Source organism: Capra hircus, chromosome 1 (genome assembly GCF_001704415.2).
Source record: "Capra hircus breed San Clemente chromosome 1, ASM170441v1, whole genome shotgun sequence".
NCBI classification, from domain to species: domain Eukaryota; kingdom Metazoa; phylum Chordata; class Mammalia; order Artiodactyla; family Bovidae; genus Capra; species Capra hircus.
This window is the reverse complement of record NC_030808.1, coordinates 81,380,680-81,403,154: the sequence shown is the minus strand read 5'-3', so window position 1 is coordinate 81,403,154 and position 22,475 is coordinate 81,380,680. Positions and strand designations below refer to the sequence as shown.

The 22,475-nt window shown below is 42.9% G+C and overlaps 1 protein-coding gene across 3 annotated transcripts in view; it reads left to right on the top strand.

Moving 5' to 3' along the window:
• The window catches only part of MAP3K13 (mitogen-activated protein kinase kinase kinase 13), a 159,670-nt gene that overhangs the window by 130,098 nt on the left and 7,097 nt on the right, over nt 1–22,475 (top strand). For all 3 annotated transcript variants that reach the window (XM_013963962.2, XM_005675172.3, XM_005675173.3), the window contains 8 exons: nt 723–881; nt 1,466–1,574; nt 11,013–11,122; nt 12,441–12,557; nt 13,329–13,466; nt 16,658–17,444; nt 19,939–20,009; nt 22,129–22,426. In XM_013963962.2, the coding sequence (XP_013819416.2) occupies nt 723–881; nt 1,466–1,574; nt 11,013–11,122; nt 12,441–12,557; nt 13,329–13,466; nt 16,658–17,444; nt 19,939–20,009; nt 22,129–22,426 (1,789 nt within the window). The remainder of the gene's footprint in view (nt 1–722; nt 882–1,465; nt 1,575–11,012; nt 11,123–12,440; nt 12,558–13,328; nt 13,467–16,657; nt 17,445–19,938; nt 20,010–22,128; nt 22,427–22,475) is intronic.

Sequence of the window (22,475 nt, the reverse complement as noted above, 5' to 3'; positions counted from 1 at the left end):
ATTTCTTATTTACACACTAATCCTTTACTAAGTTTTCTGATATTTTATTCTTATCAACTTATAGGAGTATTTTATATATTAAGGAAATTATCCTTCTGTGTATATGAATTACAGATACTTTTCACTTTTGTTGTTTTGCTTATGTTAGAGGGTTTCTCCATGTCAAGATTTTCTTTTAAGCAGTTTATCAGTCTCTCCTGTTATGACTTCTGGATTTCTTAATTAGAAAAGCTTTCACTACTCTTAAGATTTTTTTTTTCCATATGTTCTTTGAGAATTTTTAGGATTTCATTTCTCACATTTAAATCTTTGATCCATTTGGAATTTATCTTAGTGTAAGATAAAGTATAATTTTTTCCCCAGTTGTCCCAATAGTATTTATTGAATAACCAATTTTTCCCTACTGGTTTAAGATATAACTTCCATCATATACTCAATTCATATATGTATTTGGTCTAGATGTATTTCTAGACTTCTATTCCTTTCCATTAGCCTAGCTGATTATTCATCACCACTGTTAATTTCTGAAGCTTTGTAGTATGTTTTAATATCTGATATTTGTTACCCTTCATTAATTTTCTTTTTCAGAGTTTCCCTGGCTGTTTCTATTTTTTCTATAGCAATATTAGAGTTTGTGTGTTTGATTGAAAATTACTAAATGGCTAAAATATAAATCAGTCTTTCTGAAATATCTTCTGTGCTTGTTCCCGGGGCTACTATAGGTCTTTTGGAGTGGTGCTTTGGGAGCTGCTAACAGGGGAGATTCCGTACAAAGATGTAGACTCTTCAGCCATTATTTGGGGGGTTGGAAGCAATAGCCTACACCTTCCAGTTCCTTCCACTTGCCCTGATGGATTCAAAATCCTTATGAAGCAGACATGGTAAGAAATATGTTTCTCCCAATATTCTCTTCTACCTTCTTCCTTAAAACCATATTTAAAACTTCTCTAAACCATATTTAAAACAGCAGGGACGTCTCCAACGTGTATTTGGAATGAATAACCTTACTTTGTGTAAAGTCTAGGAGCCTTGGAATTTGAGAACTTTGGATTCACATACTAGTTCTGCCCTTTTCTATCTGTGTAATTTGAGGCATGTCATCCAAGTGGCAGTTTTCTCACTTGTGAAATGGGGGTAGTATGATTAATTAAAAATTATAAATAAAGAATTTGGTCTGATATCTTGAAGCAGTAGGCCTTAGTAAATGATAGCTATCACCACTTTGCCAGTTCTCAGGGATCATTATTATCAAACAGATTCTAGAGATTTCTAGTTCATCGTTAGAGGCGTCTCATAATTACATTTTCCTGTTGTTCTTCAGTACATCAAAACTACCTGAGATATAGCCACACATGGAGTCAGAAATGTTTTTGTTTTTGTTTTTTTGTAAAGTAGAATAAAATCTTTATCCTCCTGGATACAACTTCTGAAATGCACAAGCTTTTTTTTTTTTTTTAACTTTTAGGCAGAGTAAACCTCGCAACCGACCTTCTTTTCGGCAGACACTCATGCATTTGGACATCGCGTCTGCAGATGTACTTGCCACCCCACAAGAAACTTACTTCAAGTCTCAGGTAAGTCTGGAAACTCTTCCAGGTCCTGCTAAACAGACAGGGAACTCTCAATGAAAAGGAGTCTCTCCTAGAAGAGGGCATTCTGATTCTTAGAACAGTTACGTAGCTCGACTCATTGTGAAACAGTAATGATGACTATTATAAACGTCACACATACAACTTTGGCGTTTTTTTAACACTTTGGAGTTTTGGAGGGTTTTTAAGCACTTAACATATATGAATTCTCTTATTTGAAAAAACCTTGTAGTAAAATATCATCTTCATAGTGGGTTCTGGTGAAATTGTTGGAGAAAAAAGAGGAAAAGAAGATATGAAAACTGTAGTGTACCTACATTTGAATTAAAACTATTGCTAACCTTCATGAAAGTATTGCTTTCCTTAAAGTTAGAAAAGCTGAAGTAAAGAGGAGGAAAGTTGAAGCCCAGAGAGAGCCTGTGACAGAATTAGGCCCAAGAGAACCTTTTCTCTACCTTTTCACCTAGTAGCTCCAAATAAAATATAATTTAATGTATCTGTTAGCCTTTACTACAAAACATACAGCATGGTGTTTTAATATTCATAAATTCTACCACCTTTTTCTCCCAATGTAAAAGTTTACCTCTCCATAAATAGTTCAAAATACCCTTCTAGTTCCTAGAATTTTTCAGTTATTTACAGGCTGATTTGCTTGAGTCTGAAATTCAGACCATCTCTGGCTAATGATAATAAAGTATTTGTGAACTAATGAGGGAGGTACTGGGAAAAGTAACAGATTTTGAGCATAAATCCCTGTCCTGTGGCCTTGGATAAGTCACTAAACTTCCATAAACCTCAGCTAACTCATCTAAACAGTGAAGATGACCATGTTTTCCCTTCCTTGTGGAGTTTTGGTGAGGATCAGATAGGATAATGAACATGCAAGTGCACTGGAAGCTGTAGAGAGCTGTTTGATTACAAGATGTTATTATTTATCTCCCGCAAAGCTATAAAGATTAAGCCTTCTTTGAGGTTGTATGTTCTGGGTACTTTTTCTGATGAACTCCTGAGATGGATAAGAATGGCAACTAGGGAGCTCCTATTAATTGTGTTTTGACAAATTATCCTCCCACAATGGGCAAGAACTAGTTTTTTAGCACATAGTTTTGCTTATTAATAGCCCTCTTATACCTGAGGCCTTGCCTCCTGCCTGCTGCCAGAATTCTCTCCACACCAGTCATCAACCAATAGTTGTTTAGCTGCTGGTCGCCACCTTCCCCCCAAACTCTCAGTCAAGGGTGCTGCCAAGAACCCAGCTGATGTCTTCCTGAGAGAACATGCTTCATCTGTTTCTCATCAATAGCACTTGTATAAAGAAGCAGCGTATATAGAACAGATGAGCAAAGCAACCAATTTCAGTACTATATTAGATTCTGCCAAAGCTATTGCTTCATTCCTGGACAATAAACCATTTCTCCAAGTAGACAATTATTGCTCCTGGTGTTCAATTACGTTTGATAGAAGTCTTTAGAAAACATTTTAGCCTGGTCGCAGATCCCAGCTGCTAGGTGCATCTTGTGCCCTGCTTCTGAGCTCTTCTACAACCCTGTCTTTGCACCGTTTTGAGTGCCACCGTTGTTGCTGTTGTTCAGTCACTAAGTCGTGTCCGACTCTTTGTGACCCCATGGACTGCAGCGCACCAGGCTTCCCTGTCCTTCACTATCTCCCAGAGTTTGCTCAAATTTATGTCCAGCGGTGCTATCTAACCATTTCATCCTCTGCCACTCTCTTCTTTGCCTTCTTTCCCAGCAGGGTCTTTTCTAATAGGTTGACTCTTCACATCAGGTGACCAGAGTATTGGAGCTGCAGCATCAATCCTTCCAATAAATATTCAGGCTTGACTTTCTTTAGGCTTGAGTGGTTTGACCTCCTTGCTACCCAAGGGACTCTCAAGAGTCTCACAGCTCCACAGTTCGAAGGCATCAATTCTTCGGCGCTCCGCCGCCTTTATGATCCAACTCTCACATCCATACATGACTACTGGAAAAACCATAGCTTTGACTATATGGACCTTTGTTGGCAAAGTGATATCTCTGCTTTTTAATATGCTGCCTAGGTTTGTCATAGTTTTTCTTCCAAGGAGCAAGTGTAATTTCGTGACTACCCAGTGCCACTGTGACCACCCAGAAACTCCAGGGCTGGGAGTTGCAGAGACAGATAGCTCATTAGAGGGATAGACTGTTCTGCCTTAAGAGTAATTTAATCATGAGCAAGTAAGTCGTAGAAACAAGCTGGTGCTCACTGGGGGAGGCAGTAAGGAGGACTCATGCACTAATCAAGAGTTAAGACCTTTCTGACTCAGAATCTAAGATTTCCTACTACTTATAGCCCCTCAACAGAGAAGGCAATGGCACCCCACTCCAGTACTCTTGCCTGGAAGATCCCATGGACAGAGGAGCCTGGTAGGCTGCAGTCCAATGGGGTCACCAAGAGTCAGACATGACTGAGCAACTTCACTTTCACTTTTCACTTTCATGCATTGGAGAAGGAAATGGCAACCCACTCCAGTGTTCTTGCCTGGAGAATCCCAGGGACGGGGGAGCCTGGTGGGAGGCCATCTATGGGGTTGCACAGAGTCGGACACGACTGAAGCAACTTAGCAGCAGCAGCAGCATAGCCCCTCAACATCCTGCTTCTTCATTTCTCATAGCTAAGCCTCTTTTTTTCATTACTTTATAAAAATCATGGTAAAAGATGTTATAAAATTTGCTATTTTAACAATTTTTAAATGTACAATTCACTGGCAGAAATCATATTCCAGGGTTATAAAACTATCACCATTATCTATTTTCAAAATTTCTCATTACCTCATTAAGCACTAACTTCTCATTCTCTACTCCCCACAGAAATCTCTGTTCTGCTTTCTATCTCTATGAATTTGCCTACTCTAGATATTTCATTGAAGTAGGATCATACAATAGTTGTCTTTCTTTGTCTGGTTTGTTTCATTTAGCATGTCTTCAAGGCTCATCTATGTTGTTCAGTTCATTTCAGTCGCTCAGTCGTGTCCGACTCTTTGCGATCCTGTGAATCACAGCACGCCAGGCCTCCCTGTCCATCACCAACTCCTGGAGTTCACCCAGACTCATGTGCATCAAGTCCGTGATGCCATCTAGCCATCTCATCCTCGGTCGTCTCCTGCCCCCAATCCCTCCCAGCATCAGGGTCTTTTCCAATGAGTCAACTCTTCACATGAGGCAGCCAAAGTATTGGAGTTTCAGCCTCAGCATCAGTCCTTCCAATGAACACCCAGGACTGATCTCCTTTAGGATGGACTGGTTGGATCTCCTTGCAGTCCAAGGGACTCTCAAGAGTCTTCTCCAGCACCACAGTTCAAAAGCATCAATTCTTTGGTGCTCAGCTTTCTTCATAGTCCAACTCTCACATCCATACATGGCCACTGCAAAAACCATAGCCTTGATTAGACGGACCTTTGTTGGCAAATAATGTCTCTGCTTTTGAATATGCTGTCTAGGCTGGTCATAACTTTCCTTCCAAGGAGTAAGCGTCTTTTAATTTCATGGATGCAGTCACCATCTGCAGTGATATTGGAGTCCAGAAAAATAAAGTCTGACACTGTTTCCACTGTTTCCCTATCTATTTCCCATGAAGTGATGGGACCAGATGCCATGATCTTCGTTTTCTGAATGTTGAGCTTTAATGATGTAGCGTGTCACAAATTCATTCCTTTTATGACTGAATAGTATTCTATTGTATGGATATCATCTGTCTTATTCATCCATTCATATATTAATTCAGCTTCATTTTGACACCTCTGTTATGAGAGAGAGCAGGAGCAAGGTATGGGTGCAAGGGCTTCAGCGAACTGGTTAAATATCTGAGAAGACAAAAACGTGCTAAATGTTACAACCTTCCCCAGGCCTTACCTGTGCTGTGAAGAGGATTCCATTCACGATAATAACCCAGATTTCACTGTATTTTTCCCTTACCTGCTTACTGGACTTACGTACCTTGTGAAACACTCCCTGCTCCCTCCTCCACTCTACATGTAATTTGGGGGAATCCCCAGTAAAGAGTAGGGATCTCAGATAGCCTCATATTAATGTCTGCCTACCTTTCCTTGTGGCCTCCCTGGTGGCTCAGACTATAAAGAGTCTGCCTGCTATGCAGGAGACCTGGGTTCAACCCCTGGGTCGGGAAGATTCTTTGGAGGAAGAAATGGAAACCCACTCCAGTATTCTTGCCTGGAGAATCCCATCGACAAAGGAGCCTGGTGGGCTACAGTCCATGGTATCACAAACAGTCAGACACGACTGAGCGACTAACACACACGTACTTTCCACTGACTCTGGCTAGAACAGCAATCTTCCACCTAGCATCTGCTGAGTGTTACTTTATTGGTTAGTACTGTTTTCTGCTGAGAGACTGTAGTCCCCAGCTGGCATCCATGGTTGCTGCCTTATCCTTAAGGAACTGCCGTCACCCACCAGGAGCTGCTATTTTTTTTGCAGTAACGAAAAAGCCGTGGGCTTCTCCAGATTCCAAACTTGCACATTGTGCTTATGCAATAAACTGGTCCTTTCCCTGTTGAGTTACATTTTGTTACAGGTCACATAATAGTGCTAGTTATGGCCCAAGGGTTTGCTGGTATTTTAGTGAAACAGTAGGAAATGCCTCTCCACTCCTATGTTGAGGACTGTTATAGATCAGAGTCACACAGGACTCCTCCCCCCTCATGTTTTCTCTCAGAGACTCCTTAATCTCTGTGCAAACTGACTGCAGCCTGCCCACCTCCATTTCTTAGATATGGCCAGACATCTCTAAATTGAAGATTCAGTGCAAATTGGAACTCCTGTTACATAAAGATTCTAAGTATATATGATGGAACTCCAAAATTAACATCTACCTGTAACACAGTACCTTTGAGGAAAACACATTATTGTATTAATCAGTACTTGGTGTTTTCCCACAAAGGGAATTTCTTTTGAGGAAATCTACTTTAACAAATTTCAGTCTTGAGAGGGTTGTCTTTTCAGTTTCACATTCCATGAGCCAGATGTCAGGAGGTTTATTTCCTCTGCTGCTGCTGCTGCTAAGTTGCTCCAGTCGTGTCCGACTCTGTGTGACCCCATAGACGGCAGCCCACCAGGCTCTGCCGTCCCTGGGATTCTCCAGGCAAGAACACTGGAGTGGGTTGCCATTTCCTTCTCCAATGCATGAAAAGTGAAAGTGAAGTCGCTCAGTCGTGTCTGACTCTTAGCGACCCCATGGACTGCAGCCTACCAGGCTCCTCTGTCCATGGATTTTCCAGGCAAGAGTACTGGAGTGGGTTGCCATTGCCTTCTCCATTAGAATTTTAAAAATCTAATCTGCGATATCTGATCCCTCACCACTAGAGGGAGATATTCTTGGTCCCTGTTAAAGTGTCAGGATCCACTGACATGATCTTCACAAAAGAGGATGCTTTAAGACCCACCCTTGGCCCCCTCCCTTATCCATTTTAGGTCCAGCCACCCTTGATCATCAGTCTTTGGCATCTTAAAACTCAAATACTCTTGCTCTTTGTGACTTTAATCTGATGGCTGAGAGAACAGCATTACCTGGACTCAACCAAACCTGTGTTTACTGCTTGGATACCACCACAACTTAGCAACCACCATCACCATTGTCAAAGACTGCTGCCAAACAATGGGCAGACATTCTAGATCTTGGCTTTTTGATGACATTGCTTGGCAGATTTGATGCCAGAAAATCAACTGACAGAAATCGCTTCCCAATGGTCAGTCAATATGTGTGTATATATGTATATATATGAAGATCTAACATTATAAACAGATAAGCAGAATGAACACTTTCTAAATCATTGTAATATAATTTTTTCTATAAAAATAAATGAGAAACAGCAAATCTGGGGAGAAAGCTTCTCTAATTTCACAATTACTTAAGTATAACTTCTTCCAGGGTCTAGAGAGATCATTTTTATGAATCTTAAAAGGATAGAAGAGCTGTGGAAGACAATGCAGTTAGAAACATTTCGTTACATATTTAGCTCTCACTGGAAATTATTTTAGATTATCTCATTAGCTTCTCAGGATAGTAGTGCATACATAATGAGGAAGGTTCTCCTTTAGCTGTTTCTCTAGAAATGGTCTATAGACTGTATTTCTGCAGAGATTTTCCTGCCTCCTAAAATTTAGATGAAATTAGTCTGAAACACCATGCCTTATGGAAAAGTCCAGTGTCCTTTTTAATACTTTTGTGAACTTCTGGGAGATTTATAATTACATGGACACTTTGGCTCTGCTTTTTAGACCCCCATCCCTGCCATCTTTTGGTGGTTCCTTTATCTTTGTCCTGTCATTGACCCAAAGATGCAGTTCAGTACCTTTCTTTATTTTTTTTTTTTAAAAAGCAAAACCAAATAAATATACTCATCCAAAGTCAAGGTGAATGTCAGAGGCTTTACCAAAGATTTAGGAAATTGGAAGAGGCTTATGTTTTGAACAACTAAAATCACATATTAGATACCCATCCCTCTCCTAAATTTGTTTCCAGACTACTAAATTCTTTGACCATGCTCTTTCTCCCCCTCCTCCTTCCCTCTTTTCTTTCTCACTCCCAAATTCCTAGATGCATGCGTGCATGCTCAGTCACTTAAGTCGTGTCCAATTCTTTGCAGCCCCATGGACTGTAGCCCTCCAGACTCCTCTGTCCATGGGATTCTCCAGGCAAGAATACTGGAGTGAGTTGCCATGCCCTCCTCCAGGAGATTTTCCCAACCCAGGGATCGAACCCACATCTCTTAACATCTCCTACATTAGCAGGCGGGTTCTTTACCACTAGTGCCACCTGAGAAGCCCACAGATTCCTGTATAAGTCCCCATATTTTTATCCCCTTCTCCTGTTGTTCATGCCTCTTGGATCTTCTATACTACATATTTTCTCAAGATATTTTTGTAAACAAAGCCCAGGAGGAATTCTGGTCTAATGTAAAAATGGTCATATTCTGACTGACACATGCTTGTACCATATGGTTATCAGAGCTGTTCTTTCTAGCCAGGCTCTCTCCACCAGAATCTTGACTTAAAACTGAGCTGCTTGATGACATGATCCTCTACATAGAAAACCCTAAAGACTCCACCAGAAAATTACTAGAGCTAATCAATGAATATAGTAAAGTTGCAGGATATAAAATCAACACTCAGAAATCCCTTGCATTCCTATACACGAATAATGAGAAAGTAGAAAAAGAAATTAAGGAAACAATTCCATTCACCATTGCAACGAAAAGAATAAAATACTTAGGAATATATCTACCTAAAGAAACTAAAGACCTATATATAGAAAACTATAAAACACTGATGAAAGAAATCAAAGAGGACACTAATAGATGGAGAAATATACTATGTTCATGGATTGGAAGAATCAATATAGTGAAAATGAGTATACTACCCAAAGCAATTTACAAATTCACTGCAATCCCTATCAAGCTACCAGCGGTATTTTTCACAGAACTAGAACAAATAATTTCAAGATTTGTATGGAAATACAAAAAACCTCGAATAGCCAAAGCAATCTTGAGAAAGAAGAATGGAACTGGAGGAATCAACTTGCCTGACTTCAGGCTCTACTACAAAGCCACAGTCATCAAGATGGTATGGTACTGGCACAAAGACAGAAATATAGACCAATGGAACAAAATAGAAAGCCCAGAGATAATCCACACACATATGGACACCTTATCTTTGACAAAGGAGGCAAGAATATACAATGGAGTAAAGACAATCTCTTTAACAAGTGGTGCTGGGGAAACTGGTCAACCACTTGTAAAAGAATGAAACTAGATCACTTTCTAACACCGCACACAAAAATAAACTCAAAATGGATTAAAGATCTAAATGTAAGACCAGAAACTATAAAACTCCTAGAGGAAAACATAGGCAAAACACTCTCCGACATAAATCACAGCAGGATCCTCTATGATCCACCTCCCAGAATTCTGGAAATAAAAGCAAAAATAAACAAATGGGATCTAATTAAAATTAAAAGCTTCTGCACAACAAAGGAAAATATAAGCAAGGTGAAAGACAGCCTTCGGAATGGGAGAAAATAATAGCAAATGAAGCAACTGACAAATAACTAATCTCAAAAATATACAAGCAACTTATGCAGCTTAATTCCAGAAAAATAAATGACCCAATCAAAAAATGGGCCAAAGAACTAAATGGACACTTCTCCAAAGAAGACATACGGATGTCTAACAAACACATGAAAAGATGCTCAACATCACTCATTATCAGAGAAATGCAAATCAAAACCACAATGAGGTACCACTTCACACCAGTCAGAATGTCTGGGATCCAAAAATCTGCAAGCAATAAATGCTGGAGAGGGTGTGGAGAAAAGGGAACCCTCCTACACTGTTGGTGGGAATGCAAACTAGTACAGCCACTATGGAGAACAGTGTGGAGATTCCTTAAAAAATTGCAAATAGAACTACCTTATGACCCAGCAATCCCACTTCTGGGCATACACACCGAGGAAACCACAATTGAAAGAGACACATGTACCCTAATGTTCATCGCAGCACTGTTTATAATAGCCAGGACATGGAAACAACCTAGATGTCCATCAGCAGATGAATGGATAAGAAAGCTGTGGTACATATACACAATGGAGTATTACTTAGCCATTAAAAAGAATACATTTGAATCAGTTCTGATGAGATGGATGAAACTGGAGCCGATTATACAGAGTGAAGTAAGCCAGAAAGAAAAACACCAATACAGTATACTAACACATATATATATGGAATTTGGAAAGATGGTAATGATAACCCTGTATGCAAGACAGCAAAAAAGACACAGATGTGTATAACGGACTTTTGGACTCAGAGGGAGAGGGAGAGGGTGGGATGATTTGGGAGAATGACATTCTAACATGTATACTATCATGTAAGAAATGAATCGCAAGTCTAGGTTTGATGCAGGATACAGCATGCTTGGAGCTGGTGCACGGTGATGACCCAGAGAGATGTTATGGGGAGGGAGGTGGGAGGGGGGTTCATGTTTGGGAACTCATGTCCACCCGTGGTGGATTCATGTCAATGTATGGCAAAACCAATACAGTATTGTAAAATAAAGTAAAAATAAAAATTGAAAAAATAAAAGAAATTTAAAAACTGAGCTGCTTTATTCCAGAGATGATGGCTAGCATGCCAGCTGTAATGTTTCTTGGGGTCAAGACTACGAGTATTAGAGTAAACACAGAAAATGGGGTGAAGAGTTGGGTAGGGTGTGCAGATGCATTAATGTGAGATATTTTACTACTGAACATCTATTCTATAAGGCTCTTCAGTATAATCATATGGGGTGGGTGGGGGGAAGTCTTGTACAGGGTCCTATGGTTATATCAAGGATTAAAATTCCTGGAGTTAACAAAACCTAATTTGTCCTCACCTAGGCTGAATGGAGAGAAGAAGTGAAAAAGCACTTTGAGAAGATTAAGAGTGAAGGAACCTGTATCCACCGATTAGATGAAGAACTTATTCGAAGGCGCAGAGAAGAGCTCAGGTCAGCTGACCTCTCCTACTTCACTTCTTCTTATTCCCAGGTCTTCAGATATTTAATAGGAACCCTTTCTGTGAATCACTTCATCTTCTACACACCTGTCACCTCTGCTGGTTATTGTTTTTTTCTTTAAAAGTTGCCCTGGAAGTCAATCACTTGTATCACTTTCTTTCTGTCTGTACTTTTATCTTCCTTTATCGTATCTCTGCAACAAAGATCCCTGGAGCAATGCTATTTGTTTATTCAGTTGCTGCCCTAGGTAACATGAAAGATCAGAAATTTATAAGAGGTAGTCCCTGACCCGAAGATGCTTATTAAGGGATAGAACACAAATAACCACTAGATTCATTTCAGTTCAGTTGCTCAGTTGTGTCCGACTCTTTGCAACCCCATGAATCACAGCACACCAGGCCTCCCTGTCCATCACCAACTCCCGGAGTTCACTCAGACTCACATCCATCAAGTCGGTGATGCCATCCAGCCATCTTATCCTCTGTCGTTCCCTTCTCCTCCTGCCCCCAATCCCTCCCAGCATCAGAGTCTTTTCCAATGAGTCAACTCTTCGCATGAGGTGGATTGGAGTTTCAGCTTCAGCATCAGTCCTTCCAGTGAACACCCAGGACTGATCTCCTTTAAGATGGACTGGTTGGATCTCCTTGCAGTCCAAGGGACTCTCAAGAGTCTTCTCCAACACCACAGTTCAGAAGCATCAATTCTTCGGCGCTCAGCTTTCTTCACAATCCAACTCTCACATCCATACATGACCACTGGAAAAACCATAGCCTTGACTAGACAGACCTTTGTTGACAAAGTAATGTCTCTGCTTTTGAATATGCTCTCTAGGTTGGTCATAACTTTCCTTCCAAGGAGTAAGTGTCTTTTAATTTCATGGCTGCAGTCATCATCTGCAGTGATTTTTGAGCCCAAACAAGATCTATACCATGGATAAGTATAAATGAGGGATTATCGTGTTAGCTTTAACTGTGTATTTCCCTTAACATGTAGCATATTCTTATTAAGATATTGCCAAATAGTGTATGGACAAAGGCTATAAATTATACATAAATTGCACTCAGATTTTACCTCCTGGCTATTCTGTATGAGTGGATATGGCCCTTAACAATCAACAAAGTGGAAAACTTGGACTTTTCATCTCCCACTCCACGTTGTCTGAGTCACTACATCAGACAAGCGAGCCTTAAATTTAGAGGGCCCTTGGGCAAGTGCTTTTGAGAAATCGTCCTGATCTTATTTCTTTGGAGCTGACCCTGGCTCTCCCCCACATTCATCAGCTTCGCTGCTCCTGTGTTTTCTTTGATAGGCATGCTTTGGATATTCGTGAGCACTACGAGCGGAAACTTGAGCGGGCTAATAATTTGTACATGGAACTGAGTGCCATCATGCTGCAGCTAGAGATGCGGGAGAAGGAGCTCATCAAGTACGTACCCGGCCACTGTTTGTCCTGATTGATTGGGCATATCAGTCGGCCAAGATGTAACAGTCGTCCAGGTTACTGCTACTCAAAACTGGTGGCTGTTTTATTCATCCACCCAACATTGCTTGGGGGATGTTCCAGGCACAGGTCCCTGCCCCGGTGGTGCTCACATTTGAGTGGACTCGCCACAGAGCTGGTTCTAGGGCACTTTGCAGTTTCAACCTGCCTAGTGGCTCAGGGAAGGAGGGTCTTCATTTCAGGAGGAGCTTGGTGTGGATGAGTGGGAGCTTACTGCCCCCTAGGGAAGAAAAGCAACCGCTGCAAGCAGTTCAGTGTTTTCCTGAGAATGGCGAGAAACTCTGGGGTCCTGACTAATAGCTGCTCCTGAAAATGAGTAGGACTTCAACCTTTGCTTGGTATCTCATGAGGCGTGTCAAGGGAAGGGAAGGTTGGCCTCCAAGTCCCATCTGCAAGCTGAAGGAAAAAAAATGAAGTCAGGTTAGTTTGAATTTAGTTTTGTTTTTTCTTCCTTTTTAACCTGAAGAGCAGCCTTGTTATTCAGATAGCCTATATCTGTTAAGTGTGGCCAGACTCTGTGGGTGGAGTAAACCTGTGAAAACATTCTGCCCACCTTTTCTGTCTGGGGTGACAGGTGGTTTAGTCACCAAGTCGTGTCCAACTCTTGTGACCCCATGGACTGTAGCCTGCCAGGCTTCTCTGTCCATAGGATCCTCCAGGCAAGACTGAGACGTGGCCTTTTCTTTCATTCTTCAGACGTGAGCAGGCCGTGGAGAAGAAGTATCCTGGAACCTACAAACGACATCCTGTCCGTCCAATAATCCACCCCAATGCCATGGAGAAGCTCATGAAGAGGAAAGGCCTGCCTCACAGACCTGGGATGCAGGCCAAGCGGTGAGCATCTATACTGACACTACTCAGATAAGTGGGGAAATATGGCCCTAAAATACATTATCAGATGATGGTGAGTGTGGCCACACGGTACTGCCTCTGGATACAGAGTAGGGAAGTGGGAGAGAGTGTGTCCTGGACTCCGGGAGTACAGTTATTACTGTCTAAGGCATCAATATTTATTATCTTAGCATAGAACAGTGAAGAGAAATGAAGTGGGGGCCGGACAGGCCTGGATTCAAATCCTATTAGAAGCTGTGTGATTTGGAATATGTCGGTTGATCTCTGTCAATGCCATGGGTGAAATGGTGTACTTTCTTTTTCTTTTCTTGACCCCCTAGTGAACAGAATTGAGTTCTCTATAATATGCATCATGGGTCTCTGTATGTCCCACTTTTATTTACTCATTTAGTTAGTTCTTTTTAATAATATAATAAGTGCCTGTAAATCCACCACCAAAACAAAAGCAGGCACTTTGATAATTACCTATATCTAATCATTTAGTTCCCCTCATCCCACTCCTGTGTGGAACTTTAGTGAGATTTAAATAAAATGGCATGTGAAATCACCTAGGAAACCACAGTTGCTCAAAAAAAAAAATTAAAAAAATTTTTTAAAGATGCCCTTTCCCCTAATTACAACACATTTTCCTTGCTAGTTTAATGTTAGAATGCTCTTCTAGTCAGTTTTTTTAATCAAACTCTCTGCTAGAGGAATTCTTCCCAATGAATGGAGTGTTGACCCAATCCTAAATTAATGCAAAAGAAAGAAATGTACCTTAATCTGGGCATAAACCTATCAGTGAGATTGGGATAAATGCAGTAAGAATAAAGGTAGTGAGAAAATGCAAACCAAGCATGTATTTTAAGACTTTCAGAACAGTGACCATCCCAGCATAGCCTGACTAATATAAGTCTACACCACTGAGGGATAACTGCATGGATTAATCCCAGCTTTGCTCTTACTTACCATGCTTCACCATCTTCTGGTCAAGCTCTAGAGAAATTGTTTTCAGTTGGCACCTGGCAAACCCCTCCAGGAATCCCACCACCTCCCTTCTTTTGGTATATGAACTAGGCACAGCCTTCACCTCTGGCTCCTCTCTGCAGTCTGCCAACAGCTAAAACACCAAGTACTTTGGGAAAAAATAGTACTGTTTCATTTTTCACAGTATGAGCTCGTGTTTACTTTTATTTCACCTGTGAGAAACATGTCTGAAAGTTTGACAGCACCAGTAGATGCTTAGTCAATGAGCTGATCTTGTCTGGAAAGGCAACTCAGAGTGGGTACTAGAGTTGCAGAGAGTTCTATTGATTGCCTTTTGAAGGATTTATGTTTCAGATTATTTGGACAGTCCAGTGATTTATCAAGTCAGCTGGCCAGTGCCCTCTGAGGCGATCAGAGAGGAGAAACCATCCACTATCTTTCAGCCTCAGTTTGTGTTTAGTCAGGGACAGAAAAAGATGAACCATGATGGATCCACCAAGCCCATCACAATTGAGTATAGTCTAATAAGATAGTTTAAATGCCTTATAACATGGAGAAGCTTGGAATGGGGGAGAACTGTTCCTTGGTGTCCAAAGACTTAGCTTCAGGCTGTGAGTTCTGCCATTTCCTAGCTTTGTGATGGACACAAGCCAGCTAACCTCTCTGATCCCTCAGTGCTCTCATCTGTAAAATGGGTATTGTAATAGTAGGAAGGTGGTGTTTTGTCTATTGTGAAGTGCTTTGTAAACTTGGGTGTGCTGTTATCAGTGTTATTCTGTGATTTTGCACTGCCAGGTTGAGCAGCCTTCACCTATCTTAGGACACTTTCACCTAAGTTCTCTTTTAGACCCTGCCATAGCCAGTTAACTGCGTAAATATTGATAGATGCCCTCACTGGGCCTTGGAGGGCTCTCTTTCCTCAGTAGAGAGCCCCAGGACCTCCCCAGATGCTGTCTGTGGCACAGGTTGGCCAACTGACCACAGTGCTGTGAATCTGAGACAGGAAGATGCTGATAATCCCACAGTACCCTATCCACTTCATCATGTACCAGTGATACCTGGAACTTCTATACTAAGACAAGTCTTTAACGGAAATTCTCCTGGAAAAGAAGAAAAAAACCATCTCCTGCTGCCTGATGCCTACTGATTTGCTACGAGGCCTGGATTTTCAGAATGTGGTCCTCAGTTGAGATCATCTGAAAGCATGTTAGAAAGTCAGGCTCTGAGGTCTGCATCCCAGACCTGTGCAGTCATTTTAACAAGCTCCCAGGTGATCTGTACATACCTTCAGGCTGTACTCTGACTGTCCAACAAGCCAGACTGGCAATTAAGAGAGACTGTTCACCTAGATTCTACCAGTAATGAGCTGTGAGACCAGAAGCCAATATGGTCGGGATTTTGGGTTCCTCATCACATAGAATGAAGGCAGGACTGCACCTGCAGTTTCTGTGCAAGGTCTGGAACCCCCTGGGGCCTGAATAGAAGTGTCTTTGAGACCACTGTGAGGGGACAAGGATGAGGAGCCAGCACCTTGTTGGGGTGGCAGGGGCTTCTGCTTTCCTACCTCTCTTCAGCTGTTCTGGGTGAAATACCATTATATTAATTTCAGCTGTATGGTATAATGATTCAACATATGTGTATATTGCAAAGTGATCACCACAATAAGTTCAGTTAACATCTGTCACCATACTTAGTTACAAATTTTTTTCTTGTGATGAGAACTTTTAAGATTTACTCTCCTGTGCATGCATGCATGCTAAATTGCTTCAGTTGTATCCAATTCTTTGTAACCCTGTGGACTGTAGCCCATCAGTAGATCCTCTGTCCATGGGATTCTTCAGGCAAGAATACTGCAGTGGGTTGCCATGCCTTCCTCCAGGGCATTTTCCCTACCCAGGAATCAAACCCACATCTGGTGCATGGCAAGCAGGTTCTTTACCACTAGCACCACCTGGGAAGCCCCATTTACTCTCTTAGCAACTTTCAAATACACAATAGAGTATTGTTAACTCCAGTTACCACGCTGTTACATCCCATGACTTATTTGTATCATAATTGGAAGCTGGTACTTTTTGATCCCCTTCACCCATATTGCCCACCCCCTAGTCCCGTCACCCCACCTCTGGCAACCACCAGACCTGGGATACATTTCCTCAAACTTGAATGAGTTTTCATATGTTTAAAACCAAACCTGTTCTTTCTTGCAGGCCAGATCTGTTGAGATCTGAAGGCATCCCCAGTGTGGAAGTGGCTCCCACGGCATCCCCTTTATCCGGGAGTCCCAAACTGTCCTCCTCCAGCAGCAAGAGCCGCTATCGAAGCAAACCACGCCACCGACGTGGGAACAGCCGAGGCAGCCACAGTGACTTTGCCGCCATCTTGAAAAACCGGCCCGCCCAAGAGGATTCACCCCATCCCACTTCCCTCTACCAAGCTGAACCCCAGTACCCATCTCCCCAGCACCATAATCCTCTGCAGCAGCAATACCAGCAACCCCCACCTGCCGTGTCGCAGAGTCACCATCCCAGACTCAATATGCACGGACAGGACATTGCCACCTGCGCCAACAACCTGAGGTACTTTGGTCCTGCAGCAGCCCTGCGGAGCCCACTCAGCAACCACTCTCAAAGACAGATGCCTGGCTCTAGCCCTGACCTCATCTCCACGGCCATGGCGGCAGATTGTTGGAGAAGTTCTGAGCCTGACAAGGGCCAGGCTGGCCCCTGGGGCTGTTGTCAGGCTGACCCCTATGACCCCTGCCTCCAGTGCAGGCCAGAACAGCATGGCTCCCTAGACGTCCCCTCGACCAAGCCGGTGGGGAGGAGCCCCAACCTTTTCAAGCCACCAGCACACAATCCCCTCTTGGAAAATGCCCAGGGTTCTGAGAAAATGGAAGAAAATGAATTCAGCGGTTGTCGGTCGGCGTCATCCCTTGGCGCCTCTCATCACGTCACTCCCCCAGTGCTACCTCGCAAAACAAGGCCACTCCAGAAGGTAAGGTGTAAAGACAACAGCAGTGTGTCACTGCCTTTGAGGAATGTCGAACCTATCATATGCTGTGCGTTATAGAATATATAGAGAAAGTATGCATTTTGTAAAAGGATGAGATAACAAAAGCGCAAATAGCAGTATTTTTGCTTTTAATACTTTCCACACTGCTTAGGTGATAGACTAAAGAATACAACTCCTGAATCAGGGCACTGATTCAAGCATATATAATTTATAAGTAGGACATAGCTGTATGTTAGGGCTACGTAATCAAAATAGGTTGGAATCCATATCCTAGCCTAGTCCTAAGGATGTTGCAAGAAGGAAGGACCCCATTATAAAACACATTTTGGAAACATTCCCTCTCGGAGATTCCTAAGTACACGTTTAACAAATCCTTGGCTTTGCGAAATCGTGCAGTAACCTCCTCTAAGCCAGCTTTTCCCTCACCTATTTGACCATACTGCCTTTTAAAAATAACGCTTGTTAATCCCCCATGGAACTCACTTTCTTCCCAGTATATTTTAGAAAAACGTCACCTTCATTATTAACCATCAAGACCCAGCCAGTTCTCAGTCACCAAAACCTATTCCTCTCCTCCTCACCTGTGGTTCATTAGCTGGGAGTCTGGCTAACTCTCCGACCTTATGTAAGAGCACAAGCTTGGTAGTCAGACAGACCTGAGTTCAAAGCCAGGCTCTTCTACTTAGTACCTTTCTGAGCATCAGTTTCTAATCTATAAAATGGGGCTAAAAGTGGACCCTGCCTCACTGATTGATGTGAAGTTTAAATGAGTTAATCGTAAAGAATTTAGAATAGAACCTGGCATACAGCAACATTCCAAAAATATGAGCTCATCTTGACGCTGGAGCTGAGGGCCGCTGGCTCAGAGCTGTGCCTCCTCCTCCACATACAGTGCCGCTGCTTACTGAGCACTCCTGGGGATCCATCGTGTCTCAGCTAGTGCAGTGGATTTGGGCTGATTCATTCTCTGCGGCTCTGGCCCCTATGGCTAGTAACATATGTTTTAGTCGCATCTTTACTGAGATATAATTCACTTACCATACAGTTCTCTCATGTAAAGTGTACAGCTCAGTTCTTTCTATTCAGAGTTATGTAGCTATCAGCACAACTGATTTTAGAATCTTTTCATCACCCCCAGAAGAAACCCATCAGCCCACTCCCCAGTCCACTCCCAAGTAACATGTATCTTTGAACTATCCTGGTGCCATTTTGAGGCATCTGTGGGTCTGCAGGCCACGCAACACACCCCTCCCACATTTGGCCTCCCTAGAACTACGCTCCCACAGGGCAGCTCAACATCTCTCTACTGGGATCCACTCCCAGGAGTGCTTTAGGGGCAAGTGCTTGTCTCCTCAGGCAGAATAGCTCCATCCCTGTCTTTCCTATTCAAAATGCATATCAGAAGACAAATGGGTAAAAGTGGTAGATTATTAGAACTGACTTTAAAATTATCCTTCCAACTTCCCTGATGGTCCAGTGGTTAAGACTTAGCCTTCCAACACAGGCGGTGCAGGTTTTATCCCTGGTCGGGGAGTTATGATCCCGCATGCCTCATGGTCAAAAAACCGAAACGTAAACAACAGAAGCGATTGTGTAACAAATTATGCTCAACTTTTGGTACAGTTATTTGGACCCACTTTACTCACCTCCCAAGGGATTGTTGTAATCCTGTGCATCATGGGGCTTTGGTTAATGATGGTTGATCTTAAGTGGGGCTGTTCTTGTGCCCTTGAAAGGAAATGGAATCTTCCCTCAAGGGGACTGTGTACTCAGATGAGGTACTTACACACCTTTCCAGATCAACCGCAGAGCCCAAGCAGTGACGGGGCCTCAGATGTCCCAGCCAGAACTCTCTTACCCATGCCTAAGTGCTGATTCAGTCGCATGTTAGGCATCTACTTTGTATGCAGTGTTGTGTTAATGGTAGAGGAGGAATACAACGAAACAAGATGGGCTCTGACCTTAAATGATGTGTGTCTTAGCAGCAGAGAGGATATAAGCATAATAGCTATAATACTAGAGAAAAAGTGATTGATGCATAAAGAGGGGAAGTAGTTGTTGGGCTTTGAAGAACTGAAAGATCACCTCTTGTTGAAGTCTCTGTGTCGGAGCCTAGAACCACTAGTGACAGTGGTTACAAGAGACCACCCCCAAATCTAAGACTTCGTCTCTGGTTTCCCCTCACCTGTGGACATGCTCATGGAGGCTTCACCTCCCTGAGCCCAAAGATGACCCAGCCTTACCCAGTTCTATGCGTCCTCCAGCATCTAGCGCAAGGCCTAGATGGACACCCAGGGAAAGTTGCTATATGAATGAATGAAGAGGTATGCTTTTAAAAATTACAGTAAGCTACCTCTCAGTGCCTCTGATGATAATTAAATCTTTTACAGGGTCTCTGTGCATATGTGTGTGCACATGTGTGTGTGTGTGAATGTAAGAAAGAGAAATAAGACTCTTTTCTCCTTGTTCTTCTCAGAGTGGAGATGACTCCTCTGAAGAGGAAGAAGGGGAAGTAGATAGTGAAGTTGAATTTCCACGAAGACAGAGGTAAAACCAATAACCCGATGTGACTGCTTTCAGTGTAGGCAGGGAGAATCCTGAGTTCGCCACACCTTCAGTTCCATCACCGGCCACTTTCTAACAGCCCTTTAGAGGGAAGTTTGAACCCACTGTGTTCATGCTTTCCTGTTGGCCATTTTGGTAGCTGGCTATGCACTGCAGATCCTAGTTTATCCAAATTCACTAGATAAGAACTGAAAGATGGGGAAAAGAAATATGACTCAAGGCTATAATTGAGAATATAGTGGGCAGTTTGTGACAAATGGCTGTGCTGTTTTATGGGTAATTTTATTGGTTCCTAGTGTACCTCCTTGTATTAGTCTGCTCAGCCTGCTGTAACAAAATACCACAGACTAGGTGGCTTAAACAGAAGACATTTATTTCTCCCAGCTCTGGAGCTGGGAAGTCCAAGATTCCTGGTGAAGACTCTCTTCCTGGCTTGCAGACAGCAGCCTTCCTGCTATGTCCTCACATGGTAGGGGAGAGAGAAAGAGCATAAGAGATCTCATCTTCTTAAAAGGCCACAGACCTATCAGATTAGGGCCCCACCCGTATGACCTCATTTAACCTTAATGAAGTGGCTGAGCGCATACACACACCTCCTAAAGACCCCATCTCCAAATTCAGTCACATTGTAGATAAGGCTTCAACATATAAATTTGGAAAGGATACAGTTCAATCCATAGCACTTCCCATGCCTTGGATTTTATACCTTACCAGGTTAAGTATAGTTAAATTGGTTGATCCTCCTTCAGCCCATCCTTAGAAACAGCTTCCTGACTAGCCAGCAATAAGAACTTTGCTTGTAGGACCAAAGAAGAACCACACACCCCTACCCCTAGCATTAACAGCTGCTGTAATGTAGAAGTATGGAAGGGAGTTTTCCTCCCAGGAGGCCTTTTCTGCTGATAGGCATTCTGTTCCTGAAGAGGAAGACTGTAAGAATACCCCAGGAAGGTTTGTGTACCTGCCCAGAACCAGGAATTTCCTGAGACCAAGGGACTCCCCATATTTTGGTAGATTATATTCTGGGCCCATATGCCATGCACAAAACTGAAGTCTGTTCTCACCCCTGAGTTAATCCTACCACACTGCCATTGCTACCTTGTTTCCTTGGACACTATGTTTTCTCCTCTGCAGTGAGACTGAGCCTGGATATCTGTCTTTTCACCCTCTGACCCCATTTTACGGGCGTCACAATTACTTCCAGCATTTGTTCCTATGGGCACCGTTAACTCAGCCTACCTGATGGCTTCCCACCTTTCTTTCTTGCTATGATACAAATTTTGTTTTAAACCTGATGGTTTTGCATTTTTAATTATAACATTCTCCCCCTTGTCTCCCTTCTGGGTTACCAGCCTTGGGAAGCTGTGTGAGTCCTACCTTAACTTCCCTTTCCCACCTGGGCTTCCTCCATCTGGACTCTTGATGCTATCACTCCAGCCCATCACCTGGCCTGGTCATCAGCCAACCTCAGATCACAGGCCATCGGCATCACTTTGTACTAAGAAATACAGGAAGGTCAGGCAATGAGAGAGGGAGAGGCAGTCTTCATTTTTATTGTTTGTTTTGTTATTTTAAGACAATGTAAGCTAACAGCATTCTTATTTACTAGGCTCCTTTGTAAACAATGGGAGAGAAATGAGGAAGTTTTATAAATCCCCTCCCCACTCCCCAGAAGCTTTGTCTCATCAGGGCTAAACCCTGACTTTACCTGGAATGAGCACCTACTGCTGGACAGTGCCCAGAGCTACAGAGTCAACGTTGCTTCCAAGCTCATTTCTGTTAGGGGTTAATCCACAGGGTGGTAACAGCGCTCAGTCTTCTGAGGCCCCTGTACCCAGTGAGAAATGTAGTCACCGCCAAAGACCAGCGGTAGCCATCAGCTTTGGAGCGTTGTGTGGAGCCACATAAGCACAGAAAAACAAATGAAAAGGGAAACGCAGATTTCTCTCCCTGTTGCTTTAAATAGTTTCTTCCTTTCTGGATTTGGCTCTCCCTCTGGGGCAAGCAGAAAACTAGATCACCTCCCACCAAGGCTGCGACCAACAGACAAGAAAAACAGCCGTTCCCAGGACTAAGTTCCTCTGGTTCTTTGTGGTTCTAGGCCCCATCGCTGTATCAGCAGCTGCCAGTCATATTCCACCTTCAGCTCTGAGAATTTCTCTGTGTCTGATGGCGAGGAAGGAAATACCAGTGACCACTCAAACAGCCCTGATGAGTTAGCAGATAAACTCGAAGATCGCCTGGCAGAGAAGCTTGATGACCTGCTGTCCCAGACGCCAGAGATCCCCATTGAGATATCCTCACATTCGGATGGGCTCTCTGACAAGGAGTGTGCTGTGCGCCGCGTGAAAACACAGATGTCTCTGGGCAAGCTGTGTGCGGAGGAACGTGGCTATGAGGTGGGGTCTTCTCCTCTCTTCTCCTCTCATCACTGTCCCCTTTCCTGCA